Consider the following 20,065-nt stretch of genomic DNA (forward strand, 5'->3'; position numbering starts at 1 on the left):
AATGAGTTAAGTAGTTGCAAATTGAGATACCGTGCTGCAAAAAATCATTCGTTATTAGGCATATTCAAGCTTGATGAATTTGCAAGCAGTAAATATCTGTGCTTAGGCAGAGATTATTTTTAGCAAAGCCGAGGAAACTTTAAGGAATATTATTTGTATTTAGCAATTGTCCAGGCAAAACCAGAAAAATGATTGAAATTGATCAGAGATTTCTCAGCAAAGTAAGAGGAAAGGCTAAGAATTTCAGAATGTTATGATGCAACCCTAAGTAAGAATCATCTGAATCCAGAATGAGAAAAAGTTGGGACTCATTTAAATGGCTAGAGATCATGAAAGCTGACTCAAGCCAACAGAATGATAATACCAAAGACTTGGTTTGAAGACTCATTCTATTTTATCAACATTCAGTAATAACATTCTCAGAATTTTTAAATTTTTCCATTACCAATTCGGCTAACATAGACTTTACCTACTTGGACGTTGTTGACACTCTCTTTTCCCTCAGTCACTGTGTGAGTCGTTTACTCACAGTGTGAGTAAGTCCAGGCTTGCCTTACATATACCCCATGTCAGACAAAAAAATCGGAAAAAGTGCCACTTTTGATTAATGCACGATTGCATAGTGCATACAGCAACAAAAAATCTAAAGATTCATCTATCGATGAGCATTTATGTAACGTGACTCCAGCAGTAGCGTAGCCAGAAATGATTCATATGGCCAGTGGGGGGGGGGGGGGGGGGGGTCGGGAAAGACCTAAGATACATAATGCCTAATAATCACAAAATTTAACGTTTTTCCCGAAAATGTATCAGTCACGGGGGAGGGGGGGTCTAGAACCCCTGAACCGCCCCTTTTTCCAGGCTATGCCGCGCCACTTGCATCCACCCAATCAAAAAATCGAATCTTCTTATTATCTTTTAACAACTGCGGATCATCGTCGTTTTGCAGGCTTTCTCGGGACTTCTAGGTTTGTTTAGACATAGCGATAGACACAGAAGACTTGGGTGGTTTGGAACGATCCTATTGGCTGAAATGGGTGGTTCCTGTGAACTAAAGGCAGAAATGCTGAACTAACTATAGGGTCTCTCGTGGGCTGCCGTTAGTTACTCTATTATCTACCTCCTTTGTCCACTGCAATCACCCTCTTCCACCAATAGGATGGCTGTATTTTCAGTTTGTCTCCTTTGTCTATAGTTTTGTCTATCAGTTACAATAATCGGCCCGCGCACTCTAAGGATCGCGGCAACCGCAGGCGGCCGTGAAGTAATTCCCACAAGTGATGACCTAATTTCCGCGAGGCAAACGGAAAGTTTCGCCACAAGGCAAAAAGTTCGATGACGAGGAACTGTTGGTGATTTGAAACTTTTTGCATCCCTGGCTCTGCAGGATCAAAGAGAAATTCAGAAAGTTGCCCGATTTTGTAGACTCTTACGGCTGCTTACGTATGACCGGAGTTATTCGCAGGTTTTCGTGGACACTCGCGTATAATCGCAGATATGCATTGATCCCCGCGTGTTAGGAGGTTTTTCCGCGATTTTCATGTTACGTCGCGGTTTCTCACGTCCGATCTCGGTCTTTTGCTCATTCACCACGGTTTTACGGCATGGTGTCTAGTTTTTTAAAAACCGGGGAAAACCGGGATTCATCAGGGAATGAAAATTTACCGGGAAAATCAGGGGAAAATCAGGGAATCGGCTCCAGAAACCGGGAATCTCTTCTCGAACCACCCAAGGATCATTTCGTTTTCAAATTTGGCGGTCTAATCTGACGTGTGCCAAAGAAATGGCTGTAAGATGAATTAAGTCGATATGCATATCTAAAACTCTGGAGAATTATATTCTTTTCCCCAAGAAAATCCCGGGATAGTGGGAGAAAACTTCGGTTTCTCATCAGGGAATGAGCTCCTGAAAATCGGGGAAAAATCAGGGAATGAGCTTTGCCAAGAAAACTAGACACCATTCTTTACGGGCACACGCAAGAGCTTTACTCAAAATTGCCGTGAAAAAATGAAACGACCGAAAAAGTGAAAAATGAACCGGTTAAGGCGATCCTGAGACTGCCCTTTCAGTGGCGAGGCGTGGATGATCGATCATCGAAGTTTTCCTATTTGAAAGTATGGTGAAGAATCGATTATTAAGGTGTTCGTTGCGGGCACCCTGTATATCGATATTTCTCCGTAGGTTTAAATGGCTAATCAATCGATAAATCGCAAATCATGCCACGCCACTGCGCCCTTTTTGCACCCAGCGCATTTACGAGCTGTGAATTGGGAGGGGGGGGGGTGCCTCGTAGGAAAAGGGCGTAATATGCATCAAATTGCTTTTTTTTCTTTTTTTCTTCTTCTTCAAGTAGCCTATTGGCTAATCCCATTCAGTTCTACTCTTGCCTTTCTTCTTCTTTACTAGATTCCTTCCCTGTCTACCTCCGTCAATAGTCTACCTTCACCCCAATTATTGTTTTGCCCAGCCAAATTGCCAAAATTGCTCAGCTTTTGACGTGTTTCTTTTTCCAGTAGGGTCATTCATCTTTACACGTTCGTCCTCTAAAATTTTCCGACGTGATCATTTTACAGTCAGTTTTGTAATTTTTTTAACGGTCTTGAGCACGTGTCAAGGACGAATTCCCTTCCTCATTTCCTCACTTGGCTCGAACCTCGTTGTGTTTGACTAGAAATGCCAGCGCCTTTGAGCACTTCGCGAACATAAATGGGAGCCTATCACGAGAGCGTATTTCCTCCTATGATACCGTGCTGATAAAGTGCATGACCGCGAAGAACAGCTCCAGTAAACCCGTCTGTTACAACAGCAGTTCTCACCGTTGGAATTTTGTTTTTCCCCGCAGAAATCCTTGTTAGAATTGCTCGAAAAATCAGCATGAGCACCGCTCTTGCCAGCTCGCTCTAATTTCTCACTGACCAAGCCCTAACGGAAAAGAGAGTCGTTTGTAGAAGAATGTGGCATCATTGTGTTATCACCCGATGTTTCCTTGATAATCGAGATAAGTTCGTGCTATCCTCATAGCGCAAGGCTCGAATTCCTTTGGACAAAAGAGTGGTCACCCGAAAAAATGCGTCGTTGTCAACTTTTTTTTTCTTTTTTTTTCTTTTCTTTTTGTGTAATTTATACCAAGCTTGGTTTAACTCGGCGCATTGGACAGTATTGCAAATTTTTCATTTGTTTTGCTACCACTAAAAATGGTAATCTGTCAAGTTCGTTTTAAGTGAAACAAAATCGAAGCTTTTAATTGCTTTAAAAAAATTATCTCGTGGACTTTTCCAGCCACCTTTACCTCCATTTTGCCCTCGTGTTCTGTATTTTTTCGCAATTTTTAAGAGTTATTTTCCTCTTAATGTTCATTTTTTACATTCCCTCAACCCTCCACTCAGGTCACACGATACCTCTGCATAAAAATTGAATTTTGTCGTGCATTTGGCAATGCCGCAAAGTTTGTGTATCTTGCGCGTATATTCACGGGCGGAGGAACCATCACCTTCGAGGTACCGCGAGTCGTATCTCATCAGTCAGCCGGCACACATCCATAGGAATCGTACATTTTTTAAACGTCATTGTTACAATAATTTGAGATTTATTACCGTTATCGTTGAATATTATAGTTTTAGTAATCGTTAGTTTTAAGTATTTTAATTTCGTGAGATCATCGACTGTTTTACCTCCTGTTTTTATGATTCGTCGCCCCAAAAACATGTATCCGTACTCTGCTTTGCGTCTCTGCGACCTCGAAAGGTACTTATCATCTGACAATCTCATTTTCATGCCTTTTCACTCATTTTTTTCACGATTTCTTTCAGTCACTTTGCCGACTGTAAAGTTCCTCCAAAATTTCTGAGACTCTTTTTTTTTCTCTCTGTTAGTCGAGTCCGCACGCTGAAAGACTTTCACTCATTTTTACTGTTTTTGTCCCCTTGATTTCTCCGGTTTTTTTTTCTTACGTCCCGCAGCACACGTAGCCATCTTTTACAGTCAATCACGTTTACTCTTTACTCAAACTTTTCGAACTTTCTCGTCTTTCCATGACCACCCACACGTGTTTGACGAAGGTGACATTTACGTAGGGTTACAACATGACACGTTGTGGAATGCCTCTACGTTTAAAGTCGAATCAAGTTTACTTCCATCAATGCTTTCAGTATGCCATAAAGAGAAGAGCGTCCAGAAATGCTAATAATTTTTACCTTATTATGACTCGTGGCGGAGTTAGGAAAATGGAAAACTTGAGGTGGTGAAGCAATTTTTGACCTGATCGTAATTCATTGCCTCTGAAAATTGGTTTTGTACAGTTAGCATCTGAGATAACTGTAAGTTCGCCAGCATTTTTGAATTTTTTCCGCAAATTTTTAGTTGTTCTAAGTGGCAAGCAATGTCATTCTCTGTACGCGGCATGCTATGGTTCGGTCCAAAACCCCGTCACCTCAAGCCCTTATTTTCCTAACTTTATCACAATTCATAGTCTGATGTTTCAATACTGCAAAATGACATGCACAACTGAGTAAATTATTTCAGTATCTCGAAGTGTGCTGCTCAGTCGCAGGGTGAAAAAGTAGAAGAAACCGATAAAACTGTGCACTGGAATGTGGTGTATCCATTCCTCGATGTACTTCAGACATTTCTAGAGAAACTGCTAATTTCCGAAGATTTTCAACTGCATTAACTTGGTCAGATCATCTTTTCTGCCGTGCCAAGGAAAAACGCCGTATGAGCCTTCGGACGTTGCCAAATTTCCTCCGGCAAATTATTAATTTTCAGGAAAAGTTTTGAATATTTTTCTACCGATTTCTCATATAATTTTGTTCGTAATTTGATCTAAAGTGTCAGAAAATTTTCAGGAAAAGTATTGATAATTTTCCTCAACAACAGAAATTTCATCCAAAGAAATTTGGCAACTCTCGAATGTGCATACGGCGTTCTTCCTTAGCACGGCAGTATTAAGTTATCCTGGAAGTTTTAGTGTATTTCCCGAAGGAAATACACTATTTTTTCCATTAAAGTTTCACATTTTTTGATTCCCTACGTCTATTTTGGGAAATTGTCTTTATTGGTTCGTTGTTCGACGTGAACGTCGGCATTTGACTCATTATGATCCGTGAAATTATCGCCCTCGTTCGCTCCTGTAACTGTAACGCCTCCTGATAGGCGCGAGCAAGAAATCCGTGAAGCTATGACCACGTGGCTGTATCCTTATCGTCGTGCCTTTAAAGCCAAGGTCCCCGCAATCATTTTTGTGCTCATGGTCTGAGCAGGGTTACCACAGTCAGGGAATACCGGGAAACCCGGAAAATGTCAGTGAATTTTTAAAAGTCAGGGAAAACCTGGAATTGTCAGGGAAAATGAAGAAAATGTTGAAAATGTAACATAAAAATTGTCAAGTCACCTTTATTTGCTTTCTAGACTGAGTTTGACGTTTCAAACAATAGATTTTGAGTGAAATTATGTCTTTTTAACCATCTATCGTATCTTAAATTCTCGGGGAATTTTACCGAAATGTGACGGGAAATCAGGGACTTTCAATTTCTTCATTCTGTGGTTACCCTGGCTGAGGCAAACCTCAAATTACAGAGGGTAGCCAAGTTTCGAATAGTCAGAGAAAACCTGAAAAAGTCGGCCAATTTCACTCGAGGCTCTCCGTTTTCGAACCTTCAAAATTATTTTTCCAGTCGTAACAATGGGCCTGTTGCATGCAAGAGATACAGCCGTGCGAATAGACTTTTTAGCGGTTAAATGACACGAAAATTACGATGGTCACATTAAAAAAGTCTGAAATACACTCCTTACTGCGCAATTTGTGTTGTTAGGAACGCGCTTTTTCAAATTTCCCGCATCTGGGGGCAGTTTTCTAACGGAAACAATTAACGGCAACTCGCGGCCATTTCCGGTCAACTAAAACTGACAACATAACCTAAAAATCGGAGCTCGTGACATCGTGAAATGAAATGTAGGAGGATTGCGTTGGATATTTAAAAGTTGATCGATTTGGTTACCGCATAAAGCGTATATGGACCACTGTAGGAGATCACGTTGGGTTTGTAAACAAACTGAAGGAAAAAATAACAACAACAACGACTCGGCATCTTCCGGAAATCACCGAGCCCGCCGTTTGCTCGTTTCCGGTGATTAGAAAACTGCCCCCAGACGCGGGAAATTTGAAAAAGCGCGTTCCTAACAACGCAAATTGCGCAGTAAGGAGTGTATTTCAGACTTTTTTAATGTGACCATCGTAATTTTCGTGTCATTTAACCGCTAAAAAGTCTATTCGCACGGCTGTATCTCTTGCATGCAACAGGCCCATTCAATCATGTATTCAACTTTTATGCTGTCAACCAGCGAAAGGAGAAACTCTCCAATGAAATAAAGCGTCCATACTGAGCAATCGTGTGAGAATAGGTCAGTTGCTCTGGTTAAACAAAAAACAATAAGATCAGTCCAAACCGCAACTTTTTACGTCAATATTAACCAAGATATCGCCCCTCGGAAAGTCGGGTTTATGACGTCATTCACCGCGACAGTGACAACAGTAGTGACACCCCTCTTGGTTTCCTCCACCTTGCTTTCATCAGTCAGGGTGACGGACATTTATACTGATTACTCAACGTAAAACTCGGATGGAAGCAAGGTGGAAGAAACCTAGAGTGTCACTACCGCGGTTGATGACTTCAAAAACCCGACTTTTCAAAGGACGATATCTCGATTAATATTAAACGTAGATAGTTGCGGTTTGGACTGACCTTATTGTGTTTAGCTTATCTACAAGAATCAAGCATCAAAACGCGACTCTGTGACCAGCGCAACTGTCCCATTATGAAATAAGGGAATGTAAGGATCGGGAACCTTGAAAAGTTTCAGGGGAAAGTCGGCAAATTTTCGGGGGAGTCGGAGGGGAGACTCGTGAATTTTTTATAGGAGCGGGATCTCCTTCCATCACGATGTCAGCTTTCAAAGCTTTTTGAGCTTAAGAGTTTATTTTCGAGAAAATCAATGGCATTGTCATGATTCTCGTGAAAGGGAGTTGCACGTAAAATCGAGGGCTTCGGCACCGCACAGTGGATCGAGTCAATAGGAGAAGTCGGACAAAATTTGGAGACTTTAAACGCTTATAACTCTGTCCATACAGAACTTCGAGGTTCTAGAAGTGGCTCCATTGCTTTCCCCGAGAAATTCTCTTTTGTAAGCACCCCTTGCAATTTCAAATGTGACGAAATAAACATCGAAATTTGCAGTTTTAGTCAAAATTTTCATGATATCTCTAATTGAGTCGATCCACTGTGCGCCGGCTCAATTCCGTTATCTCTTGACATTAAGCACTTTACGAGCGCCTAAACACGATGGAGCTTCAGGAATCGAACTTTCTATTACTCCAAGTTGCAGAACAGCGGGCTGAAAATTGAAAAAAAAAAATTTTTGCGGCATTCTTACATCAGGGTCACCAGCGGTGTGGAAAACGGGAAAATCCGGGAATCTGTGCAGTGGCGAGGCGTGAATGATCGATTATCGATATTTCCCCTTTAGAAGCTGTGGTAAAGAATCGATTATTAAGGTGTTCGTTGCGCACACCCTGTTTATCGATCTTTTTTCCTAGGTCTAAGTGGCAGATTAATCGATCTATCGCAAAGCACGCGTGTATTAACAAAAATCCGGCCCAAAATCCAGATAATCCATCGGCCGAAAATCCTTGCTGCGTGTCAGAAAGCCTCTCAAAAATTAGACACACCCCAGTGGTAGTGGAACCAAACGGGGTTGATTGGTTTGCCTCAAATTGTAATCATCGTATTTTCCTCCGTGAAAGCATGGAATTAACCGGGACTCCCTGAGAGAGAGAGCGTAATTAGTTGGGTTTGTGCCAGTTAGGCAACTAAATTAACTGCATGACAACGTGTAGAGTATCGCGGAAAAATGAAGGCGCTCTAAATCGAGATCGTGCTAATTACGTCGATACGCATCATCGTGATCTGTCGTTACAACGGGTGAGCCGCATGCAAATCGCCGGTGATTGCTAATTTTTCGCGGTGTTTGCAAATTTAACTGTATACATTTAGGTAGATAGTGTCGGGGAATTTTACCAAAATGTGACAGAAAAATCGGGAAAATGCCAGAGAATTTCATTATTCGAAGTCTGTGGCAACCCTGGCTAGGCTTTTGCAGAATCCTGCTCAAATGTTTGCGTTTCTATTATGACTAATTAACGTGTATTATTTTCTATGTTATTCAATCGTTGATTTTTTTTATCCATGTGTGTTTCAGGGCTCAGAAAAGAATGAGTCAAGAACGAGTATTTGGAAATAGGATCATCATTAGTTACCCTGAGTTAGTTAAAGAAGGCACTCCTATGAAAGTTAGCTGTAAGTTATCAAAGAATTGTAGTCTCTCTTTTCCCTCGCCAAATATTTTTGTTCAGATACTTTAGAGAAATGCACCAAGAAAGTGAGTCTTCACAATTTTCACCATATTTCCATCTGATCAAGACTAACTTCATGAACTAGTTCCAGTTTAGTTTAGTTTTGTGGTATCTAAACCATTAACTGTCATCTTTATTAATTTTGTCTCATGGCTCAGTTGGATGAGCAATTCTAATTTTTTAAAAAAAAATTCTTCCTTCAGCCTTTTTTATTATGTTTATTAAGAAATGATATTTTGTTTTATTTTCAGATAATAGTCATAATTATCATTCCGAACAAAAAAATTTCAAGTTTGATAGGTACGACAACTATTCTGGTCCTCATAGAGATTCAATTTTAGGGTGAGTTTCATTTTATTACCTAAATCATTTTCTTAACGAGATACAAATTTTAAAAATAATTTTCTGGAATTAATTGCTTTACTTTGTAAGTTATTAGCATTCAAAGTATCACAACGTGCATACTTTAGAAATCAGTTCTTAGAATAGGACATTTTTCCCCTAAAAATGTTTTCTCCTTGAGCTATTTTAAGGGTGACAAGATCTCTGAAGCTTTGTCAAGAAAATCGATTTTTTTCTCAATCTTTGCGAAAACTTTCAACTAGTTGATCCAAAATTAGGGTAACAGATGTATTTTTCTGCGATGCACCTATTGCCAGCCAAAAAAGAATTAAAAATGAAGAATTGAGTAGGAGTTTCAAATTTTAGTGTTCAATTTTTCTGAACTCAAATCAAGTTATAATGAATTCAGGTGTATAGAAAGTCTTGAAGTACGAATATTGAAATCTGTGAGCCTTTTTAGGCACTTCTAAATGGTAGTATAAACTAAGGCGCATATTTTTATAGCTTATTTGATATTAATCTTTTTTTGTTTTTACTTACAGTTATAATTCAAATTTTCCTGCTAGAAGTTATAATAATGAATTGTCAGCGTATTCTCACACACCAGCTATAAATATAAGCAATCAAGAAAATGTGATTCACAATGATCATGATAATATTTGGTCTTCCAATATCTCAGATGTAAGTGACTATTTTATTAAATCTTTCTTTTTTGTAAAATTTAAACTTTCTGTGATGGATCAATCCTTGAAATTTCATAAATGGGTGAGTTCAAATAAGCGTCTAATATGGTGTCCCGAGCTGTTTTAATAGTCATAATCTGAGGAACATGGGCAAATCAAATTTTTTTCTCATTTTCCACACTATTGTTGACTATTACATGCTATTTCCCACTTTATTTCGACTGAAATAAAAATTTAGGAGAACTTTGAATGTGCAAATTGCCTGTATTTGTCCCAAATTTGCGTGTCCCCCGTGCCTGGTTCTTGACTTTAAATCGATGTTGCAGCATAACCAGGGTGATTATTTAAGAAAACTTTATCGGAGATGATAGGTAATGCTTTTGAATTTGAGAAAAAAAATATGTCGATTTCTTTTTTGCTCCATCGATAACTTTTTCACGCCCTAGAATCATTGTCCCGAGCAACAGTCAGCAACAGTCAGGAGAGACATGGCAACAATGTAATAAGCTCTAAATGATTGCCGTAACGTTGAGGTTTTTCCAAAAACGACTTTTTTTGTTTTGATTGAATAGTTCACACGTCGTAGATGGCAAAAATTCTGAAATTCGCAAATTTTTGTGCAAGATTAACGCCATTAACGATGCCAAACAGAATTCTATACACGATAACTAACAGGGCGTCAAGCATACACACACACACTAATATCAGCTCGTAAAATACTTTCAAAGTGTGCGTTAGGGAAAATTTTCTCTTATTCCGATCCTCTAGGATGTGCTACTAAATATTCCGTGAAAAAAAACACCAAAATTGTCTTTACTGTTAGAGATAAGCTTAAAAAACAGCTTATTCCATCCTGTCCCGTTCCATCTTGTCCCGTTCCATCCTGTCCCATATGTTTCCATCCTGTCCCATGTCCCAGTTTAGTGGGACAGAGTGGAAAACTGTTACAACTGAGACTTGCTTGTTTAAGCCCTGTAGGCGCTTTTTTCTACCGATTTAAGTGAAACTTGGTACCCAGGGGTATTTTTCAACGGGAAACTCGAATTTTTAGTCGAATTTTGAAAATTCTAAAATCCAAGATGGCGGACATGACCTAAAATGCTATCGCAGCGCCTAATCAACTGAGACTTGTTTGTTTAAGCCCTGTAGGCGCTCTTTTCGACCGATTTAAGTGAAACTTGGTACACGGGGGTATTTTTCAATGGGAAACTTGAATTTTTAGTCGAATTTTCAAAATTCGAAAATCCAAGATGGCGGACATAACCTAAAATGCTATCTCAGCGCCTAATCAATCGATTTACGCGAAACTTGGTACCCGGGGGTATTTTGAAATGGGAAACTCGAATTTTTAGTCGAATTTTCAAATTTCGAAAATCCAAGATGGCGGACGTGGCCTAAAATGCTATCTTAGCACCTAATCAGTCGATTAAAGTGAAACTTGGTACCCGGGGGTATTTTTCAATGGGGAACTTGAATTTTTAGTCGAATTTTCAAAATTCGAAAATCCAAGATGGCAGACGTGGCCTAAAATGCTATCTTAGCACCTAATCAGTCGATTAAAGTGAAACTTGGTATCTGAGAGTATTTTTCAATGGGGAACTTGAATTTTTAGTCGAATCTTCAAAATTCAAAAATCCAAGATGGCGGACATGGCCTAAAATGCTACCTCAGCGCCTAATCAAGCGATTTACGCGAAACTTGGTACCCGCGGGTATTTTTGAATAGGGAACTCGAATTTTAGTCAAATTTCCAAGATTCGAAAATCTAAGATGGTGGCCGTGGCTTAAAACACTATCTCGGTGACTAACTAATTGATTTTAATGAAACTGGACCGGAGAACCTTGGTATTAGGAAAAGAAAGGAAATTTTAATAGGGGTGCAGTAGGGTTTCTCATGTATCTTAGGCTACGAAATCGAAAAATTCCTGGGTTTTTTTCCATCGTGCATAGATTCTTCCGGAAAATTGACTCTACTGGAAAAGCTAGATTTTTAAGGAAAATTCCGATTTCTTCGGAAAAATTCCGAACTTTCCCAGGATAAATCGCACTGATACAGTTAAATGGAGGTGTTCTTCAGAATCAGCGCCAAAAGTCTACTCCAAAACCATTGGCAAATCTTCGGAAAATCAAAAAAAAAAAAAAAAAAAAAAAGTCGACCGGTGTTAGTCCTCAAACTTTTCCTGGCTTTATCTCCACTTCAGTGGGTACACGCCCACTCGAAGTTTTAAAATTCGGTGTTTTTGATCCATTTTGTATTGGAATATTCCAAGAAATAAAAGCTTCTTCTCGTGTTAAAGGAAAACAGTGCGCATTTTGATAAACAGACGGAACTGTCTAAAAGAAGCAGAATACGCTCCAGATATCTTTCATGACGGATGATTTTTCCTTAATTTTTTTGGTTCTGCAAGATATGAAAGGGATACATGTTTTCAATTATGCTTTAATTTAGTGCTCGACGATGCTTTTATGACAATTGTGTTAAATTTTCAATTAAAAGTATCATATGTCACCTCTGGGACGAAAATTTGGGAAATCAGGCAAAATTAGAGCACATTTTGGGAAGTGATACACTTGACGGTGGAAATTCGGGTTTAAGCCCAACTATTAAGCTCGACGAGCTATATTTCCTAAGTCTACACCTAATGATAGACAAAATAAAGTTTGGTTTGCCCAAAAATTCACAAAAAAATTTTGGGAGGTAATAAAACCTGGAATTTGACCCTTATTTGAATTCACCCAAATATCTATGGCTGAGGAACAATACTGCCTAATTGACAATTTTGGCGATAGTAGGGAGCTATTTTGCTGCATTCTACAACGCGAAATAAGCAAGTTGCTGTTTCGCAAGCAAGTTTCTTCCAGGTCGGCATCGGAGTGCTGTAAAGGCACTGAAATTTTTAAAAAAAAAATTTGTGAACCTAACCTTAAAATTACAAAAATAGTCCAGTTTTTTCATTGTTCTGTAACATTGGCAGTTTACACATAGGCAGTATGTACTGTTTCTTAGCCATTTATGTAAACACAAAACATTTACATGAACATGTGACATTTGTGTAACATAAAAATAAAAGGAATTAAGAAAAGCAGTGTTGATTAAAGAAGTAAAATTTACAGAATGTTGTGCATTTCCTCCTTATTTTTGCAGAAATCTTTCAGGAAGGTTCAATCTAAAATACTTATGTTTAGACACATTTGATTTAGTTTCTTCCTCTTATTAATATTTCCCTTGATTTAAAGTGCACGCCAGTAAAATGCGAAGAAAGAAAAGACCAAAAAGAGTAAACAAAAGCAACTTTTTACGAAATTTTGTCGAAACTGTAGAGGACTCTAACTTTTATTAATGAAAGTAGTAAGTTACCTGTGTTATTTGTTTCAAAATTTGCTGGAAATCACATATTACATACTTTTCAACATCCTTCTTTCAAAGCAGTGTACATAATGGTCATAGACTCTCGAATCATGTTGAAATATTTTCTGCTTTTCTAATAGTCCCAACTAGCATCCAGAAGGGAACATCTCTCAGTAGCCGTTTCATACTTCTAATTTAATTATCACATCACCTTCCGTTTAACTTCTTTCAGAACAAAATGTCTCATATGCCAAGAGGTCGTCCAATTCTTGCAGCCCGAGAGAATACAGTGGAAACAGAAATTAGAACCTATGCAAATTACAGTAGTTCAGAAGGTAAACCTAAGTTTGATTACTTTTTCTGCTCTGCCATATTTTAAAATCACAGGAAGTGGTCGCTACCCGTTCTCTGGGCTTCCCCTAGTAAAGTTAAAGATTTATCCAAAAATCGACTGGGTAAATGCTTATTGTGCCCACCCAACTTTTATAGTACAATTACTCAATTTATGGTGTACTAAGTGTTTCATGTTTCAATCCAAATATTTGATGCTGTTTATTTAAACACTGGCCGTTTAAAAAGGAGGTAGAAGGTTTTTTTTTTTTTTTTTGTTATTGTGCCTTTTCTTCCCTCCGTCATTTCATTCTTACGTTAAGTTATTTTCATTCCATTTTATAAATTTGTTTGAATTGCTTACAGGTGATAATAATTTAGCGTGGCAGCAAGACAGCAGGAATCAATTTATGAATAATACGCTTTTTCCAATGAATAATGAAACTCATCCAAATAACCACCAACAAAGTATAACGATATTAAAACGTCCCCCTAACAACTCTGTCTCGCCTTCCAAGTCAGTCCAAAATATCCTGCCCATGAAAAATCATCAAGCTATTGATCATGTAAGAAGTTTATCTTCTGTTCTTTTATTATTAATTCTTATTCTCATTATTCCTTTTTCTACAATCCTTACTTTTTGTAGTTCCATGTAAGTAGTCAAGAAACTGCAGTCGAAGAAGATCATGAAAGAGATTTAAATGTGAGCAGGAGAAAAGTGTGAATTTTTGAGTAACAGAAGTGTTACCTTTTTAAACTTTTCAGAAATCATCTTTAAATAACTAAAATGAATGCAAAACCATTATTGAAACTAGATCTCCTCTTTTATAATGCGGACCGCATTCCAAACTTTTGAGCAGCTAATATTTTTTTCTGGTGCTTAAGGCTGAATATAATTTAAAAAAAATAAAAATCACTCATTACCTTGAAAAGTAAGCAGAATTTGTTTTTCATTTTTGATGCTTAAAATTTTCCATTCTCCTTTTGAAATGCTTTAATGGAAACTTTGAAGTTAAACCACTTTTAATAGACCTCAGGTTAATTTTTCCGCTGTTCTTTGATACTGATGAGATTGCAGGTGGAAAGGATTTTAGAATATTCAAGAAACACCCTGTTGAAGTACTCTCTTGCCATATAGATTAAAAGTCTTGATAATGTCTCAATTTTTGGTTTCTGTTTATAATGTTTTGGTTGTGTTCCAGCAGACCCCTTCATATCCTGTAATCAGTATAAATACATCAATTCCTCCACCACCAATTATAAATTTGCCACGTCGTCCCAGCCCAGTGAACAACGGCTCTGATGTCAACGAGGCAGATGTAAGTAAATCAAGTAGCTTTATTACTTTTCTCATTCTGTATCCTCTAGTCTGTAATTGCCAATGAATATCCAAAATTTGGTAGTTATTACCTACAGTTTATCTCTACTCATGGTACTGCCGTGATAGCTAAGAAAGCAATCAGCGCATTTCTCTATGAGCCATGGTTAGCACATGCTTTTATGTGTCTCGAGGTTCATCCCAGCATGCACTTACTGAACTCTTCGCTATTACGGCAGTGTAGGGTGAGAGCTCCAGAGTTGAATGTAATAGATTAGGATTCGAGACAATATTAGAAGTCAAGTAGAAACGTTGTTTCAGAAGTCATTGAAACTCAAGCGTTGTTGCCGTTATTTATTTTGAAGTAAAATTTTCTCATAGTCTTAAACACTATTTCAATTTGGTTGCTCTCAATGTTGGAGAAAATTTTCCTCGGCTTTAAATCAAAGGATTCAATTCATCCACGAAATTTTACAACTCACAATCAACCTGAATCACTCTCTTCTTCATATGCTTTTATATAAATTTGCCTTTTATGAAAAGAATTCTTAAACAACAATAATATACTTTCTACAATTTAGCAGTGACCTCTAACATATACTGCCGATCTTTTCAGAGATTTTTTCACCCAATCGGAGCTTCACAACAGCAACTAAACAACCTGAATCCTCACTACCAAAAGTCTGGCAACTCTCGTTCTTCAAATCCGGTTGGATTGCATGTAACAAATCTGGACCCTAACATGGATGCTGACTCTCTGCGCCGTATCCTCACATCACTTTTCCGCCAGCATGTCCAGACTCTCCACGTCTCCGTCTACCTTCAGAAGGATGGTGACTACGCAGCTAGCATCAAGGTGCCTAGCCTCCAAGACGCTCAGTTTGCTATCTCCAAGCTTCACCGCCACAAGGTCGGCTATCGGCGGATCCTTATCTCTTATGCTCGCAGTGGATCACCTCATAATCCTAGTGTCATTAGGTGAGTCAAGTTTTGATGTGGTTAACTGAATTAAAGAAAAGTGGAACTAATTTTTATCAAATCACAAGGCATTGCAAGACATATTTTCCCATCCTAATCTCATGCAAGATTTGTTAATGGTATTGGATTTGTTAAAAATCCGCTCACAAGCCACATAAAGTTTGTAGTGAAAGCAGTGTAGGATTTGATTAGCTCCAAAAACACATATTTTTTCACCAAAAATAATTTTTACTTCTGATTGCGTTTTTGAGTTCTTCTTTTGACTCTTCCTTTAGTGAATGGATCTCAGCTGCTGTGATCAGTTTATGTGAACGCGTAAATTTTTTTTGTTTTTCCTTCCTCTTCTTTCAAACAATTGTGCGCATTTTAGTTGCACGAGAGTTGTGAGGTACTCAATCCTGGTACTACATTTACTATCAATGCGCTCATAATTTATGAAGTCTTGTCCATTATGTCAATATTAGCGTTTGCAGTTTGAAATACAATTACCAATTCTAACTTGAATCTATCAGTAAATCTCAATGAAGGTTGAAGGAGGCATTTTGAACCAAAGGGAGTAAAGTCTATTGTGCTGATGAGCCCTACAATGCTAGTATTCCCTTGTAATCTAAGGCTCATCAGCAAAATGGACTTGGCTCTCTTTTCTTCAAGATGTCTCAAATATCCTATTAAAAAAAAGTACTTATTCGGTTCATCTATGGATGTGAGTTCGTTGTTGGAAAAATTTTATTCTTCTCTTGAAGCAGGGTATTCATAACCTCGCTGAGAAAAAATTCTCATAATAAGGAGGCCATGACTCATTTGTTCATGTAATTTTTTTCCTTTGTTCTAGATCTCAGATAGTTGCTCTACTTCTAGAAGTACCTGGTTATCGCTTACCGCTATTTAAATTTAGTGAACTCTTCGAAAAGAGATACTTCTCCTCACTGAGTGTCTCAACGCTGTATAAAATGGAAGACGTTTGTATCATCACAGATGAACCCCAAGGGCGCATGATTTCTCTCAATCCAAATCATAGAAATACTCCTTCACCCAGATTTAATTATTCTGGAAAGGTCAGCACTCAATTGAATTTTTTCCCCCCTTTTTTTCCTCTTTTTTTTGCCATCCTTTTGGAGTTGAATTATCCAAAATTAATGTAAAAGGCATAGAATTTTGTCATTTTGTATGTTTTTTGCTTTATTATATGTGCTTACTTTATGGAAGATTGAAATTTAACTTCTAAGTTTGGGGTGCAGAAACTTCTCGACAATGTAAAACAGCAGGTTGCGTGCAAAAATGGGAAGTCAGCAAATCCGGGTTTAATAATGCTGAGGCTGACTCGCGCCAAAACGAAAATCTGTTTTTCATTATGCAAAATTCCCTCAATTTGCGATTAAAGTGAAAAAATTGGAAACAGAAAGAAAAGAAGAGAATGTCATTTCGAAAATTTTGGGGTGAAAAGGTTTTAAAATTTGAAAGGCCGTTTTGAAAAATGAGATGGCAAATCTGTTACTGTCTTCTCGCCTTTTCTAAGCTGACTGGATTATTACACCCCCCCCCCCTTCCCAAGATTGCCATAATCCTTAGCATCTGAAACAAGACATAATTCTACTTACTGATTGCAGATTCGGTATGCGCGTTTCTCCATTGAGGCCACTTGCAAGGCTAAACTGTTTTTTTAATCCCTTTATCTGAGATTGAAAGGTCATCGCTCATAATGAATCAGATTTTCCTTTTCTTAAACATTTTGTTTAGAGCGTTTTGACTGTATTGGTTGCTGAAAATTCTTCTCTGTGTTTAATTGCCGTCCCTAAAGATTTTTTGTACTCTGTGCAGGAATCTGAATGGCCTTACTGCCAGCGTCATTGGCGCGGTGATCAAAAGTCTGATGAGACTGGCTGGGCTGAAATGGAGGCATCTCTTCTACCTTGTGTCAAAGTTGTGTTTTCTCAGTTTTCTGCAAATATTAAAACTCTCTTAGCTTCTCATAACAACAAACTACCATTATCCAGGTATGCATTTTTCTCCTTGCAGAGTCTGTAATCAATGTCTTTTCTACTCTATTAAAAGTGGAAGAGGCTTGTTACGCTTTGCCTACATTAGCGAACCTGCCATGAACTTCAGCCAAAATATTCCAGCAAAGTCAGTAAATTCAGTACAACCAACTAATTGAACAGATTCAGCCAGCTAAAAATATATAACATATTTGAGAGACCCTGCACTGCGAGTCAAAGAAATGTAATTGTTGCAAAACTCCTGTCGGCAGGTCCATGCCACTTTTTGCTCAGCGATAATGAGCAACTTGTTGAAGAAAAAATCAAATAAAATTCGCCTAAAAATGATAGATGAGTATCAGTTTGAGGCAATTTAATTAAATGAACTAATCAAGTTCATTGGTCATCATAAAACTTCCTGAAACTTCTCTGTGGCAGTTCTAACTTTGCTGATTTTTCTTAGTTTATGTGATTGTTATGCTGCTGAATGTGGGGTGACGCTGGAACCTGATGAGAATGGCGTGCCACTAGAGCATCTTATCTCTTGTGTCTCCGGTGTAGAAATCGTCCAATCAACTTTCAAGTTTATTCTGCCGTGTGATCCTTCCAAAAATGCCAGTGATGACTCCAAATCTGATGGTGAGTAATTTCAAGTACTTTTTCAATCATAACCACTGTGTAAGTAGTTAACTTCAAAACATACTCCTATCAGCGTTAAATATTTCTTGTTTCTCAAATTATAGTATATAATAAGTGATTATAATGAAACAAAGAACCCCGCACAGAGCATGGGCTCAGCGGCTCTCTATGAAAGTCGATGAAACTTTAATAGATTGTTCTAAAGTTCATAATTAAGGGAAAGCCAAAAAATTAGCTCATTTTTGCGAGTAGAAACCGAGATATTCGCAATTGAATCCGGACTATTTTCTATCATGCTGCAGCATGACGGAGGAATTCCGAGTCCCCTTTCCTCTCGTTGTTCGGCTTTCTTGATCAGACCTCACGTCACTCACGGGTAGACAGGTGCTTATGCGCTCGGCCGGTGCGAATGCCGTACTCCCTCCCTCTCCCCGCATCTGTCAATTCTGTTTCAGCAACTACATTTCAGATTAAACCGGCCGGTGGCGCCGGCACGGGAGAGGTGCGAGAAGGAGGGAACTCCATATCGCACAGCCTGAACGGAGCGTCCTAATGAAAGGAGTGAGTGTAAACAATGTGACATCGTAGTTACCTGGTGGGGAGGGGGGGTTTCCTGGCCGAAGTGTTCAAGCAAGGTAAGGCGACGCGGAGAATTTACCTCCGCCGCACAGAAAATAGTCCGGGTTCAATCGCGAATATCTCGGCTTCTACTCGCAGAAGTGAGCTAATTTTTTGGCTTTCCCTTAAGTGTGAACTTTGTATCAATCTATTAAAGTTTCATCGACTTTCATAGAGAGCCGCTGAGCCCATGCTCTGTGCGGGGTTCCTTCCATCTGTAATAATGTTTTTAGTTAGGCCTGCCTTGGAAATTGAAGCAGTAATTTGAAAAGAGGTAGAAATCCAACTTTTCATAATCTTTTTTTTTTTCATATTGACACTCTTTTTACTTAACATACGCATTCCTGTATGTCTGTCTGTGGCAGGCCACAGCTATTTTTTGGGGTATGAAGAATTACAACAAAAGAGTTAAAAAATGCCAAAAAGAAAATAATTGAAAATTAGGTTTTGAAAATTGGACCTTTGGCATTTATAAAAGTACTGATCAAATTATTACTTCGGTCTAATTTAAATGATCCCTAATTTACCTTTACTTAACTGGCCATCCGTAAATTTTCGTTAATCTAGGCCTGACAATATCATTCATTATGTGAATCTCGACCTTGGCACCATTTCCAAGAAAAAGGCAGGTAATCTTTGTGCGGTAAAATCCAACAAATGACATCATTTAAAATTCTTCTTTCTCCTTTTTCCTAGGCCATTTTGATAGTCTGAAGTGCATAAGTCCATCCCTGATTCCTCAGCTGAGTCTTTTCAGTCGTGAATTAGCCGATCTGTTAAAAACGTTTCCTCACTGCCGCATGCCGTTCAGTCAGTTCATTCCTGCTTATCATCATCACTTCGGGCGCCAGTGCCGTGTCGCTGACTATGGGTACACCAAACTCATTGATCTCCTTGAAATACTGCCGCATGTCATCCAGGTAAGGTCTTCGTTCTTTTCTGATAATGTCCAAGATAACTATTGTTGCAAACTTCTATCAGAAGAACACAATTTGTATCATTATGTTCAAAAATAACTCAACTCAAGTCTCTTGTGATTTTAGCTTGTTTTCAGAACTATATTCAGTAGAGATAAGCGCATTTGATGCAAGGAGAATATTTGTTCGTATTAAAACAGAAAATGCCTGAACAGTTAAAAATCTCAAAAAATGGTATTTACTCCGCAAAATGAAATGAAGGGGTTTGTGTATATTTGCATAAGGTCATGAAGGTTGAATTTTCCTTTTCTTTATTCACCTAAGAAGGGACTGCTTTTTAAAATTTCTTACGGTTTCCCCCGAAGAGTCATCTGAAGCACAGTGAAATGCTCAGCTTTAATAGTTTTATAAATTCAACTCAATTTGGAATGAGATGAACAATGTAAACAGAAACCATTTCTTTTCTGCTCTTTTTGTCCAATTTTTGGTTGTTTAAGTCAGACAGCTCT

The 20,065-nt window shown here is 38.4% G+C and overlaps 1 protein-coding gene across 3 annotated transcripts in view; it reads left to right on the plus strand.

The window, feature by feature from the left end:
- Marf1 (meiosis regulator and mRNA stability factor 1-like protein) overlaps positions 1 to 20,065 on the plus strand; it is a 41,287-nt gene that overhangs the window by 10,001 nt on the left and 11,221 nt on the right. Inside the window, exons 1-12 of one of the 3 annotated variants that reach the window (XM_019040582.2) lie at positions 3,490 to 3,744; positions 8,254 to 8,351; positions 8,659 to 8,749; positions 9,292 to 9,430; positions 13,013 to 13,115; positions 13,477 to 13,676; positions 14,313 to 14,429; positions 15,045 to 15,406; positions 16,239 to 16,461; positions 17,225 to 17,400; positions 17,846 to 18,021; positions 19,336 to 19,559. In XM_019040582.2, coding sequence (XP_018896127.1) covers positions 3,683 to 3,744; positions 8,254 to 8,351; positions 8,659 to 8,749; positions 9,292 to 9,430; positions 13,013 to 13,115; positions 13,477 to 13,676; positions 14,313 to 14,429; positions 15,045 to 15,406; positions 16,239 to 16,461; positions 17,225 to 17,400; positions 17,846 to 18,021; positions 19,336 to 19,559 — 1,971 coding nt within the window. In that variant the 5' untranslated portion in view covers positions 3,490 to 3,682. Of the gene's footprint in view, positions 1 to 3,489; positions 3,745 to 8,253; positions 8,352 to 8,658; positions 8,750 to 9,291; positions 9,431 to 13,012; positions 13,116 to 13,476; positions 13,677 to 14,312; positions 14,430 to 15,044; positions 15,407 to 16,238; positions 16,462 to 17,224; positions 17,401 to 17,845; positions 18,022 to 19,335; positions 19,560 to 20,065 lie in introns of those variants that run through there. The other 2 variants (XM_019040566.2, XM_019040574.2) reach the window with 2 other exon arrangements.

Source organism: Bemisia tabaci, chromosome 2 (assembly GCF_918797505.1).
Source record: "Bemisia tabaci chromosome 2, PGI_BMITA_v3".
NCBI lineage: Eukaryota > Metazoa > Arthropoda > Insecta > Hemiptera > Aleyrodidae > Bemisia > Bemisia tabaci.